Source organism: Microtus oregoni, unplaced genomic scaffold (assembly GCF_018167655.1).
Source record: "Microtus oregoni isolate MIOR12 unplaced genomic scaffold, Mior012 000028F_ref0000031, whole genome shotgun sequence".
NCBI lineage: Eukaryota > Metazoa > Chordata > Mammalia > Rodentia > Cricetidae > Microtus > Microtus oregoni.
In genome coordinates, this window is record NW_024543087.1 from 9,390,677 (window position 1) to 9,411,790 (window position 21,114).

At 48.0% G+C, this 21,114-nt stretch overlaps 1 protein-coding gene across 2 annotated transcripts in view; it reads right to left on the reverse strand.

Annotated features, from left to right (window-relative positions):
• Positions 1–21,114, reverse strand: part of Osbpl10 (oxysterol binding protein like 10) — a 236,862-nt gene that overhangs the window by 99,603 nt on the left and 116,145 nt on the right. The window contains exon 4 of one of the 2 annotated variants that reach the window (XM_041677226.1): positions 18,410–18,601. The exons of the other annotated variant lie outside the window; for it this stretch is intronic. Within the exon in view, the coding sequence (XP_041533160.1) occupies positions 18,410–18,601 (192 nt within the window). The remainder of the gene's footprint in view (positions 1–18,409; positions 18,602–21,114) is intronic. 2 annotated transcript variants of the gene reach the window in all.

Genomic DNA, 21,114 nt, shown 5'->3' on the forward strand with positions numbered 1-21,114 from the left:
GGCAAAACAGTCACGAACTTAAATATAAAAAATTAAATTAATACACACATACTCATCTGTATTTGTGGATTCCATGCCTCACAGAGATGCTAAAAGTTATCTCAAGAAAGAAAACGAAGACGCGAGTTGCGACAACCACCACTGCTCCAAAGCATTTTCATGGTTGGAGTAGTGCACACCTGCAATCCCTACCTCGGGAGGGTCAGAAGTCAGGCCAGTGTGGGCGAGATGGGGAAGTGGGCGGAAGCATTTGCCTTGAGAACCTGGTGGCCGGGGTTACGCCCCGGGACCCAGACTGGAAAGAGAGAACTGCTCCTGGCTGTCCTCTGACCTCCACACATGTACCACCTCCACACACACATGTGCCACCTCCACACATGTGCCACCTCCACACACACATGTGCCGCCTCCACACATGTGCCGCCTCCACACATGTGCCACCTCCACACATGTACCACCTCCACACACACGTGCCGCCTCCACACATGTGCCTCCTCCACACATGTGCCACCTCCACACACACATGTGCCTCCTCCACACACACATGTGCCTCCACACACACATGTGCCACCTGCACACACACACATGTGCCTCCACACACACATGTGCCACCTCCACACATGTGCCTCCTCCACACACACATGTGCCTCCTCCACACACACATGTGCCTCCTACACACACACATGTGCCTCCACACACACATGTGCCACCTCCACACATGTGCCTCCTCCACACACACATGTGCCACCTCCACACACACATGTGCCCCCTCCACACACACATGTGCCCCCTCCACACACACATGTGCCTCCTCCACACATGTGCCACCCACACCCACACTTTTATGTGCCACCTACACACATGTGCCTCCTCCACACACACATGTGCCACCTCCACGCACACATGTGCCACCTTCACACACACATGTGCCTCCTCCACACACATATGTGCCTCCTCCACACACACATGTGCCACCTCCACACATGTGCCTCCTCCACACACACATGTGCCACCTCCACACACACATGTGCCACCTCCACACATGTGCCACCTCCACACACACATGTGCCACCTCCACACACACATGTGCCACCTCCACACACACATGTGCCACCTCCACACACACACATGTGCCACCTCCACACACACATGTGCCACCTCCACACATGTGCCACCTCCACACACACATGTGCCACCTCCACACACACATGTGCCACCTCCACACACACATGTGCCACCTCCACACACACATGTGCAACGTCCACACACACATGTGCCACGTCCACACATGTTCCACCTCCACACATGTGCCTCCTCCACACACACATGTGCCACCTCCACACACATATGTGCCTCCTCCACACACACATGTGCCACCTGAACACACACATGTGCCTCCACACACATATGTGCCACCTCCACACACACACATGTGCCACCTCCACACACACATGTGCCACGTCCACACATGTGCCACCTCCACACATGTGCCTCCTCCACACACACATGTGCCACCTCCACACACACATGTGCCACCTCCACACACACATGTGCCTCCTCCACACACACATGTGCCACCTGAACACACACATGTGCCTCCACACACATATGTGCCACTTCCACACACACATGTGCCACCTCCACACACACATGTGCCACCTCCACACACACACATGTGCCACCTCCACACACACATGTGCCACGTCCACACATGTGCCACCTCCACACATGTGGCTCCTCCACACACACATGTGTCACCTCCACACACACATGTGCCTCCTCCACACACACATGTGCCACCTGAACACACACATGTGCCTCCACACACATATGTGCCACCTCCACACACACATGTGCCACCTCCACACACACATGTGCCACCTCCACACATGTGCCACCTCCACACATGTGCCTCCTCCACACACACATGTGCCACCTCCACACACACATGTGCCTCCTCCACACACACATGTGCCACCTCCACACACACATGTGCCTCCACACACACATGTGCCACCTCCACACACACATGTGCCACCTCCACACACACATGTGCCACCTCCAAACACATGTGCCACCTCCACACACACATGTGCCACCTCCACACATGTGCCTCCTCCACACACACATGTGCTACCTCCACACATGTGCCTCCGCCACACATACATGTGCCACCTACACACATGTGCCTCCTCCACACACACATGTACCACCTCCACACACACATGTGCCACCTCCACACACACACATGTGCCTCCTCCACACACACATGTGCCTCCTCCACACACACACATGTGCCACATCCACACATGTGCCACCTCCACACACATGTGCCACCTCCACACACACATGTGCCACCTCCACACATGTGCCTCCTTCACACACACATGTGCCACCTCCACACACACATGTGCCACCTCCACACATGTGCCACCTCCACACACACATGTGCCACCTCCACACATGTGCCTCCTCCACACACACATGTGCCACCTCCATACACACATGTGCCACCTCCACACACACATGTGCCTCCTCCACACACATATGTGCCTCCTCCACACACACATGTGCCACCTCCACACATGTGCCTCCTCCACACACACATGTGCCACCTCCACACACACATGTGCCACCTCCACACACACATGTGCCACCTCCACACACACATGTGCCACCTCCACACATGTGCCTCCTCCACACACACATGTACCACCTCCACATACACATGTGCCTCCTCCACACACACATGTACCACCTCCACACACACATGTGCCTCCTCCACACACACATGTGCCTCCTCCACACATGTGCCACCTCCACACACACATGTGCCTCCTCCACACACACATGTGTCACCTCCACACACATGTGCCTCCTCCACACATACATGTGCCTCCTCCACACATGTGCCTCCTCCACACACACATGTGCCACCTCCACACACACATGTGCCACCTCCACACACATGTGCCTCCTCCACACATACATGTGCCTCCTCCACACATGTGCCTCCTCCACACACACATGTGCCACCTCCACACACACATGTGCCACCTCCACATACACATGTGCCTCCTCCACACATACATGTGCCTCCTCCACACATGTGCCTCCTCCACACACACATGTGCCACCTCCACACACACATATGCCACCTCCACATACACATGTGCCACCTCCACACACACATGTGCCTCCTCCACACACACATGTACCACCTCCACACACACATGTGCCTCCTCCACACACACATGTGCCTCCTCCACATGTGCCACCTCCACACACACATGTGCCACCTCTACACACACATGTGCCACCTCCACACACACATGTACCACCTCCACACATGTGCCACCTCCATACATGTGCTGCCTCCACACACACATGTGCCACCTCCACACATGTGCTACCTCCACACATGTGCCAACTACACACACACATGTGCCACCTCCACACACACATGTGCCACCTCCACACACACATGTGCCACCTCCATACATGTGCCACCTCCACACACACATGTGCCACCTCCACACACACATGTGCCACCTCCACACATGTGCCACCTCCACACACACATGTGCCACCTCCACACATGTGCCACCTCCACACACACATGTGCCACCTCCACACACACATGTGCCGCCTCCACACACACACTCTGTCTTACATGTGACACACACACCAAACACATACTCACACAGACAATAGATAGAATATTTTAAAAGTTAAAGATTAATGTCAGCTACATAATACCCTGTCTCGATAGACAGACACTTGATAGATAGATAGATAGATAGATAGATAGATAGATAGATAGATAGATACAAAGAAAAATCTGGACACATTAGCAACTACAGTTATTAGAAGAAATCTAATACAAGACAAAACAATTAGTCCTTGTAACAAGTAGGAGTGGATATCTGGAAAGTCAAGAGAATATCAAACTATAATAAAATATATATTATTATATATTTATGTACACACACACATACACACACTTAAATAAAAGGGTGTGAGTTCCGAGGCAATGACAGACCCTGACTCAATAAATAAATGAAGTGGCTAGCATCTGAGAAATGGCTAGTCCTTGGACCTCCATGCACATGTGAACATGCATGCATGCATGCATACCTGTGCACACATGTACCAACACAGAGCATGAACATGCACACACACAACATACATATATACATGCATACATAAAAACAAACATATGCTGATACAATAAAGAACACGTGAGAAGTTGGCATAGATCCTGCTGTGGTCCCAGGCGGAAGCTGGGATACAGCCATGATGGGGACCCTCTTAACACCATCCATTGGCCTGCCCCTGTTTCTAGTCTCGTGTGCATTTTGTGAACATTAAGAAGCATAATCTGCTGATAGAAATAAGAAATATTTCAGTTGCCTCTCCAGAGGCAATACCATCCCCTGTCATACTTGAGCAGATGATTGTAACAACTTAGCGCCTGGTGAATCTGCAGGGGAGCTACAGGGGGGCTGCAGAGGGGCTGCAGGGGCCCTCCTTCCACACCTAGACTGGCTCCCAAGGGTCCCCTCCATCAATATATCTCAAGCCAGAATTCCAGGCAACTACGAAACCTCACAACTTGCTCTGTCGATTCTTTTTATAGCTCAAAGGACAAGAGCTGTGTGATTACAGTTTCCACTGTGATTCACTGACCCCAGTGTTAGCAAGCTCCACGTAACACACCCTCACCCTTCTGCAATAATTCCTCTGTTAGTGAAAAATCTACACCTCATCTCCTCAGCTCCTGGGTGTTAAGTGGATGGATGTTTATCCCCAGGTACACTGGAATGATTATACAATAGCAAAAGAGAAAGGAAGAAATTATTTCCCCAATAATATGTCAGAAGGACGATTACTGTGTTAGAAATATGTGCATGAAAATGAGGCAACTTCTATTTGTCTCCCCAAATATCAAGGAGGTATTTTTTTTTTTGCTTACTTTTATGATTCCACCTTCATCTCTACTAATCAACCAGAGTAAGTCACATTCCATGTTTTATATTAGAATCACCACAAACAATGGATAAGAAATGCAAGAGCTGGCCATGCAGTTCAGTGGTAGAGCTTGCTTAGTACACATACGGCCATGAGTTTGATTCCAAACCAACAAACAGGAAGAGGAGGAGAAAGGAGGAGGGAGAAGGTTCAGGAAGATGATGAGGAAGGAGGAGAATGGAGAAGAGGAGGAAGAAACCAAGTAAGGAGTGCATTTTGGCAGACTCATATTAAGAGCTTATCTGTCATGGTGGCACACATCTGTGCACCCAACTTTCCTACAACAAGAAGGGAAACAGATCAGAGAATCATGTAGAAGTCTGCTGGTCAGCCAGCCTGGGGCAGGAAGCATGGCATAACAAGAGACTCTGGTTCTAAAACAAGATGGGAGAGGGAAAATGTCCTGAAAGTTGCCCTCTGACCTCCACACAAGTGTTGTAGCACAAGCACACGCAAACTCCCTCACATCACCCATACAATAACCATCAGATAAATGTTAAAAGACTATATCCACTACATAGCATAATAGAAATAAAAGCAAGGGACTGGAGAGATGGCTCAGTGGTTAAGAGCACCGGCTGCTCTTTCTGAAGACCTGGGCTTGATTCCACCCACAAAGTGGGCTCACAATCAGCTGTAACTCCAAGGGATCTGATGCCCTTTTCGGGCTTCCACAGGCACCAGGCATGTACACAGTGTACAGACATTCATGCAGGCAAAACACCCACATTCATAAGCAGTAATGAAATAAAATGTCAATGGAAACAGCTACAGGGAAGGATTCTCAAAAGAAATCGCATTGTCCTTTTCACGGGGACATTGTGCTCTGATTTGAAGATCAGTGCTTCTTTGGGTTGATTATCAGGCCTGATGCCTTCATAGGTGAGGACAAAGACCACATCAAGTATCACACAGTAACCCACTAGTGCAGAAGACAGAGCCCATCCCTCACATGGGTCTCTACCCAGAGTCCTTGGGTACATGCGTTATTTGCTAATTATTTGATACACAGGTAGTATGTGTTTTGTTTTTCATACAATGGCACATGTAATAAAGTATTCCGTGTAAATCAATGGCTAACACTAACTCCGGCTTGGAAATTACACGTAAAATGATATAGCAGGCCAGTGCTCTATGTATTCTGATCCTAACAAGGCGTCCACACTTTTAATATTTTAAGATAACCCTGTCGTCTATAAAGTTCATGCATGAGAAACACATAATCAAACTTCCAACATGGATATGAGACAGTTCTGTCAGTCAGATGCCTGCCACACAGAAACGAGTCTCCCGTAGTCATTAAAAAGTTAGACATGGTAGCACACATCTGGTATCACAGCTCCAGGAGGCGGAGACAGGCAGATCCCAGAGCTTAGCCCAGCCAAATCAGTGAACTCCAGGGCCAGTGGGAGATCTCATATCAATAAAATAAAGTACAGAATAGAGGAAGTCATTCAACATCGATCTCTGGCCCCCACACTCATGTGCACACACTCATACCAACACACACACAACACATACACACACATACATACACAGTCCATTCACACACACACACACACACAGTCCAATGGCATTTTAAATCAGTCTATGATTTTGTGTTGATGCCCATTTATAGCTGTCCTTGGCCACCTGTACCGAGACCTTGGGCTGACATTCCTGAAAAGGAAGTTGGGTAGGGAGAGACAAGGAGAGACACAGCTTTGTGTGGTCCAGCCTGAGAAAGAGCTGCAGGCTCCAAGCTGCTGCTCTCTGTACCCCAACAACACTTATCCTCGGAATTCTGGGCTGCCATGGATGGACTCTGAAGTCACCACACTGACAGTCTCTCTGGGAGGCTTCAGACTAGGGGAGGCCAGCGCCAGCAGTACCTTACCCCAGAAGTCCCAGTTCCAGAGTGCCGTACATCCTGGAGTAGAGAGAAGGGCTCTGGTCGGGGGAGCGGGGAGAGCGAGCAAGTGCACAAACATTTGTAGGCAGGTACGTGTAGTGGCATTTCAATTGTATTTTAATAAAGACTGCCTGAAGATCTGAGTGCAAAACAGTCCCACTGGTCAGCCTTGCAGACCAGATTTTGGTAACACACACCTTTACTCTCAGTAGCCACAATGACATACACCATTAATCTCAGTAGCCACAATGACCCACACACCCAGTGGCCACCCTAGTGGCCCTAAAAATCGGATGGTGCACACCTTTAATCCCAGTGGTGCATGCCTTTGATCCCAGCCCTAGAGAGGAATATAAGATGGGGCAAGACAGCTCTCAGATGCAGACACAGTCTCAGTCTGAGATTCCTGGAGGCAAGATCACCATTTCAGACTGAGGTGGAGGTAAGAGCTGGTGGCTGGCTGTTTTGCTTTTTGGATCCTCAGGTTGAACCCCAATTTTTGACCCTGAGTTTTTATTAATCATGCTTCCAGTACACATATGTGTCACCCATCCCATTTTGAGATAGAGCCTGGAGCTCTCCAACTGGGCTACTATGGCTGATCCGTGAACCCTAATGATCTGCCTCATTTCGTCTCCTTGTTTCTGGGACTACAGTCATGCACGGCTTTCTGTCTTGACACACAAATACATATTTACACACACACACACACACACACACACACACACGTGGGTTCTGGGAATTGAACTCAAATCCTCCTGCTTGTCACTTTACTGTCCTATCTCTCCAGCGCACGTATCACAAGACTTTCTTTCCTACAGCATCAGATCTTCCCAGATCTTCAGGGCAGGATCCTCAACCTGTAACACACAGGTGAAAACAAAGATGGCACCCCTTCAAAAGGAAGAACTAGAGAAATACAGCTCAGAGCAACAAGGAATGGTTCCAGTTATGGCCAGTTCGCTGACAGACGGCTAGCGACGTTAACCACTGCGTTTAATCTGCAATTTCATGATGCCAGGCATCTGATGGGAGGCGGGAAAAGGGAATCGTTAATGCTCCTGCCCACAGAAGCAAAACAAGAAAAATGAGAAAGAATCTCTAGCATATGCTAAAATACCAGAGGGAGCCACAGGGGGGAATGCCCTCCCAGATCTCCGAGAACACAGCCAGGGAGAGGGGCTCGCAAGCCACAGAGTGAACTTGGCCAGCTTCCCTCCTGGTCCACACATTGGCATGCAGCCAGTTATCGTCTCAAAGCCTCAGAGCACGTGTGGGAAAAATAGCAAAATCACAGGCCGTCACAGAAAGCAACCTAGCACTTAGCTTCCTAGGAAGCAATGGGCGAAAACTCACTGGAACTGCCGAGCCATGAGAACCTTGAGGCTTCTGTGAGCAGAGAGAAGCAAGGTTGACAGACACTCAGCAGTGTCCCAACCACAAAGAGGGAGCGCATAAAAAATCATAGATTCAGTTTGGCCAGCTCACGCTGGGGTCACAAGTCTATAGATGTATGGGCCCTTTCTATCTGGAAAGGTAGAGAAGAGGGTCAGGTGATCATTTCTCTGTCACTCCATGGATCTGTAAAGTTTATTCCCTAATATCTGATTCCCAAGCTTTAGTTTTTAATAAAACAATAAAAGAAACCACAATATTCAACAGCCTCCATAACAATGGAAACCAATTCTTCAAACCAAATCTCTCTCTCACACACACACACACCTCAGTTTTGATATTCTGAAAAACCCTAAGAAAACACTCCGACAACCATCAAGCCTTTGCCATCTCTAGGATCCCAGCAGTTTAGGATTAGGTGCTGGGGTGTTTTAAATGAGAATGGCCCCCACAGACTCACATATTTGAAGGGCCTTGGTCTTCATTTGGAGTAACTGTTTGGTAAGGATTAGGGGGTGTGGCCATGTAGGAGGAGGTGTGTCACCTGGAGTAGACTGTAAGTTTCAAAAAGCTCCCACCATCCCCAGTTACTGCTTTTGGCTTCATGCTTGCAGATCAAGATATAAGCTCTCAGCTAATATTCCAGCATCATGCCTGCCTGCCACCATAAACCCTGCCACGGTGTTCATGGACTTACCCTCTGAAACTGTCCATTGGGCTTACCCCCATAAATTCTTCCTTGTATAAGTTACCTTGGTGTGGTGTCTGATCAGAGCAACAGAGAAGGTTCTTAGGTTCTCTGCCCTGTTAGGGACAATCAGCCTCTCTGCCAAGCATTTCCCCACACCTCCTACCTGTGCCCCAAAATACACAGCTCAGGGCTGGAGAGACGGCTCAGCAACGAAGAGTGTTTGCTGCTCTTGCAGAGGAACGGATTCAGTTTCCAGCATCCACACTGGACGGCCCACAACTGCCTGTTAATCACCCAGGGGATTCAACACCTCTGGCCTCCACAGGCACTACACACGTGCACATGCACACATGAGCATAATTTTAAATATAATCAATCTTTAAGCCTGCACAGCTCCCATCAGTTCAGCCCAGTGGAACATCTTGGAAAAGGTCTCTCTGGGGGATCAGCTCTAGTCCAGTGGTCCAGCTGGAGATACAGCCGGGACAGCTGATCTGCTCAGATGGGGGCAGTCTGGTGGAGACCCTGGGAATAAAACCTGATGAGCCAGCCCTCATTCACTCCTTTGCCCCCCCCCACCCTGTTTCAGTCACCAGTGAGGAGGATGGGGTACACGGAGACCTCAGACGGGATACCAGCGCTCCCAACGGGCTTCTCAAGATAATCCACAGCAGGTCCCTGGCAAACTGGACACCCAGTCGGGACCCACGCATCCTGAAAGGCTAGACTCTTGAAGGATGGACAGACATACTTGAGAGGATATGTGGAATGGCGAAGGAGGAAGATAATATTGGTTTTCTGTCCTGTGATAAAATGCCAGGCAAAATTAACGTATGGATTTGTCCTGGGTTGGGGTTTGAGGGCGCAGTCCATCACCCTAGGAAGGCACAGTGGCAGGAGCATGAGGTGGCTGGACATACAGTTCACAGTCGGGAAGAGGGACCCTTAATTTTATTCCATGGGACCCCAGTCCACAGGACTGTGCAGCTGACCACCACAGTGGGTCTCCTCACCTCAATAAACCTAATTTAGACATCTTCCACAGACATGCCAGAGCTACACCCCCTTGTTGATCTCCATCCTGTCAAGTTGGCAACCAATCGTAATCCTCTCAAGAGCTCTGTTCCTGGGCCACTCCTCCCCAGTTCTGCCCATCTTGCCTTCGTCTCAGGAGCCGTCTAGAGCAGCCTGAGGACTCCTTCATCCTACAACAGCATTTGACACAACTGGGACTCTCTTCACCCTGCCCTAAACCAGCCACCTCACTCTCCTTCATCCAGGTGAAAAATTGTGGGACACTTTCCCGGACCTGGGAGAGACCTGATGATGTAACTTGCCCAAGGGCTAGAACTGGGTTACCCCCACTCCTATCACACACCATATTCAGTGGCCTGCTCAAGTGAAGGAATCTACCAAGTCCTCACAGCAAGATGACATGCACCAGGAGTTACGTGGGAGAGAGGGACACAAATCGGGAGTCTCAATCAAACTTCTGTGTAGCTTGGACAGCCAAGGGACCCACCCGGTGTGTGACACTTGGGGTCTGGCTACTGCCTAGGCTGTGAGATCTAATTCCTTGGGCCACGATCACCCACCTCACACGCGTGTGCCCTTCCAAGTGTTTCTCTTCGACCTCATCAATCTGGCGGTCAACATAAATGCAGACGTTAAAGTGAGGTGTTCTGTGGGTGGGACTTAAGTCACATTTCTGACTTAGGTGCCAGAACACCTGAGAAGCAATCTAAGGACGAAAGGTTTGTTTGGGCTCACGGTCCATCACGGTGGGAAAGACTGCAACAGGAGTAGGGACCGCAGTCCCAGCACCTCGGGTAAGCAGAGAACAAACAGGAAACCGGTCAGGCTACATAATCACAATGCCCTCTGATACACTTCCTCCAGCGAGGCTCCACCTCCTAGAGGTTCCACTACCTTATTAAAATGGTACCATCAGCGCGGGGCCAAGTATTCAAACCCATGATCCCATGGTGTGTGGAGCCGGTATTTTACTTTCAAACTCTAACAGTCCACTCACTTTTCCCATCGTTTTATTTTGTTTTTTGTTTTGAGGACAAGGTCTCACTATGTAGCCCAGGCTAGCCTCAAACTTCAGCACCCTTCTGCTTCTGTCTTCTGGATGCTGGGATTACAGATGCATCACCTTTCTGTGTAACTGTGCCTGAGATGAGCCTCCTATCCCCAGAATTTTCAATCTTGTCAGCATTTGACTCAAGACTGCCTCCCACACTGCTCCCGCCTTCTGGGGCTGTGGAGGGGTCGGCCTCGGGTTCTGTTCCTTTTCAGCTCAGATGGAGCAACAGGTGCAGTCTCAGGAGGGCTCCACAGGTCACCTAGACTCAGAGTGTGACAGAATGGGCTTCTTTAATCACTGACCCAGAGGGGTTAGTTCTCCCACAGAGCCACAACTGCATCCACACTTACAAGCGCGGGGGGCTCATCCTGTGGGTAGGACCGCCATTCCTCTTCTCCAGAACCACCGGCTGCCCTTTAAGATGTGGCTCCCCTCCCCCATCTCATGACACTCACCGGGTTTTAAAAGTCTTCTGTTTCCCCGGCTGGCTTTTTGGCTGTCCTGTCAGTTCCCCTGTGGTGGCTGACACCCTCCCTCGCTCACCTAGGAATCGAGTCTATTCTGCCTTTTCAAGAATCTCCTCAGTCACACCCTGTGTGGGGGCAGCTTCTCATCTCCCATCTTACACTGAGAGTCCATGTAATTTTTTTTATTGTTTTGTTTACATTTATTGATTTTGTGTGGAGGAGGCAATGCCACAGAACAGTTCTCTTCTTCTCCAGTCAGTTCTGGGTATCGAACTCCATCCTCGAGCTTGCTGGCAAGTGCCTTTACCCACTGAGCCATCTCCCTGGCCTATAACTCAGAAATGATAAATCACTACCCAAATCCATGCTCCAGGGCTGGGGTGGAGTTGGTGGAGTGCAGGTCCTCCATGCCCAAAGTCCTGGTTCCACCTCCAGCACCACATAGATCAGGCATGATGGCACATGCCTTTAATCCCAGCACTCAGAAGATGGAGGCAGAGGTCAGAAGTTCAAGGTCATCCTCAGCTATGTTGACAAGTTTGAGGCCAGCCTGCATTATATGAGGACCCCATCTCAAAAACCAAATCTAGAAAAAAAAAAATCCAAGTACTGCTACAATTCTTTCTCTTTACTATCCCAAAAGGCACGGAGTTTTAATTCAGGGACGATGCATGTGCTATACTAATTGTGGTTTCCCTGGTGACAGGATGGTCTGAAGTCCCCGCTGTCGGCACAGATCACTACCTGAAGATGAAACACCTCGTAAAATGTGTTAGCATGATGGTTTACAGTGGCTGCCTCTGCAGCAAAGACTGCCCGTGAATCAGGGCTTCTCACCTGACATTTACTGCGTCCACACCAACCAGGACCGACTCAAATCATCCTGAAGGAAGAGGACCCTGAGAAAATAGCCATCTGTAAAGATGGCAACTTAATTAAGGGACTGTCCCTGTGAGAGCAAACACGACATGACCATTACACAAAGAAACACATGTGCTCAAAGAACTGGAACCGCATAAACACATATCTCCATATATTATTCCCTGTAAAAAGGTTTATCTGCCCAGGTATCAACAGTTCTCTGCCCAAGGGTGTAGATCTGGAAGCAAAATAAAAAAGAGAAAAAAGTTCAAGAGTACTAGAGAAATATCTCATGATTTAAGATCATGGCCTGCTCTTCCAGAGGACCCACACGGCTGCTCACAATTGTCTCTAACTCCAGTTATGGGGGATTCGATATCTTCTGGCTTCTTTGGATACCCACACATGCGGCATATACTCATACAGACACATACAATACAAAAAATAGAAATCAATCTTTTAAAAGGTTGGGAAAGAAGAGTCACAGTGGCTGACAAAACATGGCTAGGAGCTGTTCTTCTGACTTCCATGAGCACATGGTACATACATACATTATATACATGCAGGCAAAGCATATACAAATAAAATAATTAATATGTCTTTAAAACACAATGAGTATCATATGTCTGCCATCACGTTTAGTTAACCAGAGACATCAACTTTTTGAGATACATTAGATTATACTTATAAAACACCTCTAGAGTCATATGCAGAGGTCCACAACATCCCTGTTCCCCTCATCACACATTTGTGTGACTAGATACTCACCACTGTAACCAGTCAGAGAAGAACCAAGGAATGCCTGATAGCCTAGCACCATCCCCTGGGTTCTCCTCTCTTGGAGCTGATCGGGTTACCTAGGCAACCCCTCGAGGCCTCTACTTCCCATTGTGAGAGAATTCTAACAGCTACAGAGAGGCATCACAGGCAAATATGATAAACCAGTGTTCCCAGTTACTACACTGTGCCCCAAAGACACCAGAAATAAGGCTCAGCCTTCGAAAGAAAAAACAGGAAATTAGATGTGGTAGTACATCCCTCTAATCCTAGCACTAGGGAGGAAAGGGGCAGGAGGATGACTGTGAGCTTGGGGCCAGCCTAGTTGACTTAAGGGGTGTTCTGCAAGCTATAGCTGTTGGCTATTCACAACTGCTCACGTGGCAGGGGAGGCTTTCCCCTGGAAGCCCAGACACCCCCTTTGTAAGCTTGTATACTCTGTAAACTTTGCAAACCTTCATGCTCCCCCACACACTTTGGCTGCTCTTATTCAAATGCCTGAATGGAAAAACATTTTTTTTTTTTGGTCACATGTGACTTTTCCTGGAGGTTGAACACCTTACTCAAGTGACTCTTCTTAACCCTTACAGTATAAATTGTCTAATGCTCTAAATAAAACCGACTATTGCATGAGACTTCAGTCTGTCACGTTTTTAGCCCCCCTCCCCCCAGGTTCATGCTGCCAACTAGAGAGGTGAAAACTCCCTCAATAAAGTCGGCTTACTTCTCATTCCTCAAACGGGTGTTGAGAACGTGCCCGTTCTTTATGGCAACGTCACATCCTGAATTCCCCACACGTATCTCTCCTAGCATGCTCCCGTGAGGACACTGGGCTCTAACCTCTGGTAACTCAGTTCTTTATATTTTAGATTGTAACCGCTTAATCTTTTAAACTACCCCATTATTTTCACCTTCACTATGACATTCCATTAAATATTTATCCCATTGCCTTTGGCTGGGTTATTTTTCTTTTATTCTTCTGATATTCTGGCACATCTGTCTTGCGTATGACAATTTTTTTACATTGCTTTGGTGGTTGGAAGTTTATCTTCCCTATACAGCTGGGTTAAAATGCTGCTCCATTTTCTTCTAGTTGCATCAGAGATAAGCTCGGAGTGGATTTTAAAGCAAAGGACTTTATAGTCGAGAATTAGCGAGGGAGAGGCACTGGAATAGTTTTCAAGGTGGAGCTGATGGCATCAAAGCCAGCAGGTGCTAGAGAATGGCATGCTCTCTAGTCGGGAGTCATACTGACTACGACTGCCAGGAACTGAGGCTTTCGAAGCTCAGGCTTAAGTCTTACTTAAAATTGACTTTCCGGGTCAGGGGAGCTAGCTCAGTGCTTAGAGTGTTTTTCAAGCACAACCCCTGTAACTTGAGATTCAGATCAGGCTCCCCCTTCTGGCCTCTTCTGGCACTGCACTCCCATACACAACTCCCCTCCCCCAGCAGACACAAACACATATACATAATTAAAATAAAATTCTTATTTCCTAAATTGATTTTTTTTTTTGGAAACAAGATCATCCATGTGCAAAAGCAATGATCCTAAACATGCATTGCCACCCCAGGTCACAGAAACCAAACAGGAATGGCTATGAGACTATTCCACCTGAAATTTAAATTGTGTTCTATTTGTTACCTATTTATTCATACATTTGATCTTTTGAGACAAACTCTCGCTATGTTACTCAAGCCAGATTGGAATGCACCATCTTCCTGCTTGACCCTCTCAAGTTTAAGGATTACGGGCATGTGCCACCAAGCCAAGTACTGCCTCTCCTGTTCCACCCCACTCCAAGGTTACAGCCTCAAAGAACTTGTAAAATACTCTGAAATGGTATCATATGCTGTGGTGGTTTGAATGAGAAATGTCTCCCAGAAGTTCATGAATTTAAACATTTGGTGGTGCTGTTCGGGAGGCTGTGGAACCTTTAGCTCTGTAGGAGGAAGTACGTCACTGACAGTGGGCTTTGAGGGCTTATAACCAGCCTCTCCCTCCTCCCCTACTCCACTCTTCTCTCTTCTCCTTCCTCTCCCCTTTCCTCTCTTCTCTTCCCTCCTCCTATCCACTTGTCCCTCCCCCACTCTCTACTTCCTGTGTGTAGATAGAGACATGATGGGCTAGCCTCCTGGTCCTGCCACCATGCCATGACTTTCAATCCATTACCGACTCCAGTCCTATGAAGCACTAAAACAAAATGCCTTCCATAGTTTCTTTTGGTGGTGGTATTTTAATCCCAGGCACAAAAAAGTAACAAATGAACACATTGTACAAAAATCCTACCTGGGGAGAGAAGGGAAGATTCTCCGTCAGTGACAAAATGGTACAATGTTGAAGCTGTGATAAACACTCTCCGACCTGAGGACTGGGGATCAAACTCAGGGGTTAAATGCTTAGGAGCCCATGGAGGCTGTTGGTTCAACCTCCACCTCAAAAAAATTCTCGCCGGGCGGTGGTGGCTCACGCCTTTAATCCCAGCACTCGGGAGGCAGAGGCAGGTGGATCTCTGTGAGTTCGAGGCCAGCCTGGTCTACAAGAGCTAGTTCCAGGACAGGCTCCAAAACCACAGAGAAACCCTGTCTCGAAAAACCAAAAAAAAAAAAAAACACATTGAGATCTGGAGATGCTCCATTGGAAGTGTTCTGCCAGCATGCTTGAAGCCCCGGGTTCCATCCTCAGCACCAAATAAACCAGATGTGGTGGCACAGAACTATAATCTCAGGAAAGAGGGTTAAAAACTCAGCTATATATTAAGCTTGAGGCCAGACTGGGCTACAAGAGACCATGTCAGTGTGTGTGTGTGTGTGTGTGTGTGTGTGTGTGTGTGAATGCTGAGGAGAAATAAAAACAGATAAAATGAAATTTTCAATGAAAAAAATAGAATTTAAAATCCGAACTGCTAAGTTGCCTGGATCATGGTGCAGCACCTTGGAGCAGCATACTATTCTATCTGGAATAAATTTGGAGGTTTCCACTCTTTTCTGGGACAGTATATTGAAAAGACCCTAAGAAAAAATGGACAGATTGACACAACTATCCACTATTTCAACCAATGTAATAATATAATTAAGCTAAAAGCCACTTTTGCCTCCATATCAGGATATCTGTTTCACAGTGAGCATTCTCTCTGAAAATTAAGGTAAAACTCAAGGGGACAGAAAGTTCACTCCATGGTTAAGGGCACCTATTGCTCTGGTAGAGGACCCAGATACAATTCCCATTGCCCATACAGCAGCTCACAATGGTCTGTAATTTAGTTCCAGGAGATGTGATGCCCTCTTCTGGCCTCTATGGGCACTGCATACATGGTGGACATGCATGTAAGCAAAACATATCTAAAAATATTTTAAAATAAAATTCCAACTCTGTACTTTTCTTTTTTGAACAGTATGGGAATATATGCAAAATAAAACCTATTTTTTAAAGAAGAAAGTCTTTCCTACAAATATACAAATCCAATACAAAGAATTCTTAACCAGAATCAGACTGAGGCGATCTGAGATCAGAACACTGCCAGCCTCTGACATTTAAAAAGCAAAACACAGGCCAGGCAGTGGTGGCGCAAGCCTTTAGTCCCAGCACTGAGGAGGCAGAGGCAGGCCAATCTTTGTGAGTTCAAGGCCAAGACTGGTCTAAAAAGCGAGTTCCAGGATAGTAAAAAACAAATAAAAAACCTGTTACACAGAGAAACCCTGTCTCAAAAAACCCAAAACAAACAAAAATAAAATCTCTAAGTCCCAAGGCAGGTAGAAAGCAAACCATCTTCGAGGCCCATCCTTCCACAGGACAAAGCAAAGACTCTGCAGCCATAGCAAGAGGACAGCAAGCTGGCCTGGGCCAGAGTGAGCTACAGGTCACTAATTCCCAGCACTGACAGGAAGGAGTCGGGCAACCAGAACCTACTCCACCCACTCTAACACAGCCCATTGTCCTGGAGGTTGGAAAAGGTGACAGGAGCACCAAGGATCTCATGGTTTCCTACTGGTATCTCACGAGAAGATATGAAACAAACATTGGGGTTGGAGATGTAGTTCAGGTGATGGCGTGCTTGACTTGCATACAGGCAGCCTGGGTTCGATCTCCAGCACGACACAAAATGCAGTAACCCCAGCACTTCAAGGCAGAGGTCAGAGTTCAAGGTCATCCTCAGTTAATATGATAAGTTTGAGGCTGGCCCCAACTAAACGTAGCCCTGTCTCAGAAACAAAACCCAGCAAGTCTCATGTCCCTTTCATTACACAGCTTCCACGTGAACCTCACGGCTGGCAACACTGACTTATTGTTTATTCCCCTCTAACTGCAGAGAGTGAGGCTCAGAGCCACTAACATGAGTGGGGAGGTAGGAACTACCAAAGGAGAATGAAGTCAGCTGTAGTGAGCCGGACAGGATCGCCATTACAAGATGGCGCCGATATCCTGTCTTGTTGGAAATAAACAACTCCATATTTAGCTATGCCTTTGAGAGCTGCGGTCCCCCGCTTCCCGCATGCGTGGTGGATGAGGATCCTTGAGCCTATCCCGATGTGGTCTGGTGTCAGCTGTTGGTGGCAGCCAATCACGGGGCGACCCATGTGCCATTTCCCTATTTAAGCAGCTGCCTAAGAGCCCTTCACCCCCTTCGCTTCATGCTGTCTCTCCCCTTAGCTCCCTGCCCCTTAGCTCCCTGCCCCTTAGCTCCCTGCCCCTTCACTTCATGCTCTCCCTGCCCTTCCCTTACTGCCCCTTGTTTTCCTGCCCCTCTTGTTCCATGCTCCCCATCAATCAAGGGCACTCCAGTAAAAGCGTGATCTGAGTGGAATCCTGGTGTGGTGGTCATTCCTCGTCGCCGGTCGAGAAGTCCGCCACAGTCAGCATCAGGACCAGCGCTTCTGAGCATCAACAGTTTGCTGTGATGCTTTGAGACTCACATGCACACCTCATCTTAGCTCTGAGCAGACTTTAATCAAGGATGCTCCACCTCAGTCCACTCTCCTATGGGCTTGCCCATTCTGCTTTGTGAGCTAGGATAGGGGTTCCCTAATGGCTCGCTTAGCCTCCACAACAGGAATAACCGTAACTATGTTCTCATTCCAGAAAGAACAGCTGCAGGCATGTGGCTGCAAGACTGCTTCTGCTCTATACAGGGTCGGAAAGAAGAGGGGTCACCAGGGTCACAGCCCCCCGACTCCCAGGGGCCGTGGAGCCTGGTAAGATCAAGGCGTACCTCTCTGACTTCGTGAAGTTGGCCGGAATACTGACTCTTGGCTCTTCGGGCAGCCGCAGGCGACTTGTGATGCGTGACTGAGACAACACCGGGGACCCCCGCACTGAGGTGTCTCTGGCTACAGGGAGACGCAGAATTGGGCGTTCCATGGGGGAGCAAAGTGAGACTTCGGCTTCGGGAGCTTGGAGTAGTCTAGAACAAGCAACAGGTGTCAAAGCTCAACAACTGGCCCACAGAATGTGACTGTTGCTTTCTTCACGTGGAGCTCTCGAATTTCCCCCTGACCTGTTTAGAAGGATGAAGGCACGGGGGAGATCTAACTGCACCATGTGGTCCGCACCTTTCTTTGATCCCAGCACTCAGGAGGCAGAGGCAGGAAGGTCTCTGTGAGTTCCAGGCCAGCCAGGGCTACTTAGTGATAATCTGTCCCAACAAAAATAAATGAACGATATTGCACACGAATTATCCTTTCCCTCTCTGTTGTCTCCTGCCCCTCTCTTTGACCACGAAGAGCCACCTCCCCAGTGCAATGGGCTCATGGTCTCTGCCTGTACACCCATTCCTTCCTCTCCGTGGGAGCCCTTCCCCACCGGGATGACACAACCCTATCAACCCTTCACACTAAGCCTAACGTTGTGCAGTCTGGGAAGCGCCTCCCTGGCTCTCCCAGGCTCTCCACTGACTATTCCCGGTGTCAGCCTACTTGGCTCAGGGTTCTTGCACCCTTGTCGATATATCCCGAAGTCTGGCAAACACCGACTGTTGACTTTGCTAAGTGCTTAATAAACGTTGCCTCTGTGAAACTAAGTTCTCATGTGTCAGCCGAGTGCTTAATTCCACCCGATAGTAGCGTGGAATTAAACTACTAATTGGTGGTAAAGATCGTGCTTCAAGTTCAATGTAGATGAACTTGGCAGTCATCTGGGAAAAAAAAATATGGATTTATCCCTCAGAGACTCCAAGTAGGTCAAAGAGGTTTAGAAGGAAGAAGAAAGGGAAAAAAAGCACACAGAGAAGATAAGTAGGTGAGGCCTAACACTTCGGAATCTGAATGCTGTGAAAGAATGGATACCTTGGTATAGCTACCTAAAAAGTAAAAACTTCTAAGACACAAACCAACCACAATTGCTACCTGTAAAGTCAAGTGAAAAAAAAATAGAAAAAAAAACTGTATTTTCATTAAATAAGACAAGATACAAAGAAGCAAGTTCACAAAACAGAAAAAAAAAATGACCTTTAAATTGTACCAGACTGTACCAAAAGAAAAAATACCCCACTGTACTCACAAGAAAATAGTAAACCCAAAATTAAATTTAAACAGCGTGTTTCATTCACCCTATTAGCAAACATTCAAATCTTCACACACACAGTCGTCAACAGGGCCTGAGGTGTATGAAGAAGGGAGACTAGCCTCCCCAAGGAGCAGATTAGCTCCCAGCATCCTCTCCGAGCTGCTGCAACCCCAGGAACCTGTCCTCCAGGCAGACCTGCATGCAGGGGAATGCCACGTGTCCCCACTACAGACTGCAGCAGTACATCTCATGGAGAAGGCTGTTAGCAGCCTCTCTGGCTGTCATGTGAGGCAGGTTACAGAATAAAATACTGAGATGTAAGAGGATATTGAAAAGGACCTCTAGCCTCTCGCCACCGACCTCAAAAAAAATCTCTAAGTTGTATTGTAAGAAGCGAGATGCCGTGCCATTGTGTGGCAAGCCAAGATCTGCGTGAAAATCTGGGAATCACTTTCACCATTATTGAAAAGCATTCCCTTTAAAACCCAGGGCAGGGGGGGGGATTAAAGATATACACATACTAGTCAAGGGGAGGCTTATTTGTTGAGAGCCAGACATGATGGGGAGCGCAAAGGAGGCAGGAGACATCTTACTATTCCGCTTTTTTAATTTCACTTTGATCTGTGAGAAGGTATCGCCTGTTCACAAATTTTTAATTCACCGAGACATTTACATCCTCATTGCCACCTGTGCAGCATTTAGCCTGAGAAAAAGCAGACAGATGACAAGCTAGATTCTGTGGTACAATTGTCAAATAAATACTTAGGAATACCTACCTACTACACCTGCTATGTGCTTAGCAGTGTCCCTACTGGGAAATCTCAAAGAGAGACACAAGGTTGATTGTGCTATAAGACACACAGACGGATGTGGAGAGATTTATCAGTGATGAAAAGCCCTTGCTGCTCTTCCAGACGACCCAAGTTGGGTTCCTAGCACCCACTTACAACCGCCTGTAGGCAATTCCAGCTCCAGGGGATCCACCCCTTCTTCTGGCCTCCATGAACATCTGCACACACTTGCAGCATTTATTCATACAGACACATGTACATACACATACGTAAAAACAAATCTTAATGAAAAACATATAGCTATCAAAAGTCACTATTACACACTTTAAACATAAGGCAGCTGTGGGGTCAGGCTGGGTGTGCGGCTTGGTTGGCAGAGCTCTTGCCTAGTGTGCACAAACTCCTTTGATCCCTAGCACCATTTAACCCAGGTGCTGTGATGGTGCCCACCTCTAATGCCAGGACCTAGACAATACAAGCAGGAAGATCAGGGTCATCCCCGCCGACATAGGAAGTTCAAGTCCTGCCTGCGTTACAAAGGACACTGTCTCGGTAAGAGAAATAAGAAAAGAAATAGATGCCAGTTTGAGAATATAGCTGGAAAATGTCAAAGAAGTAAAGA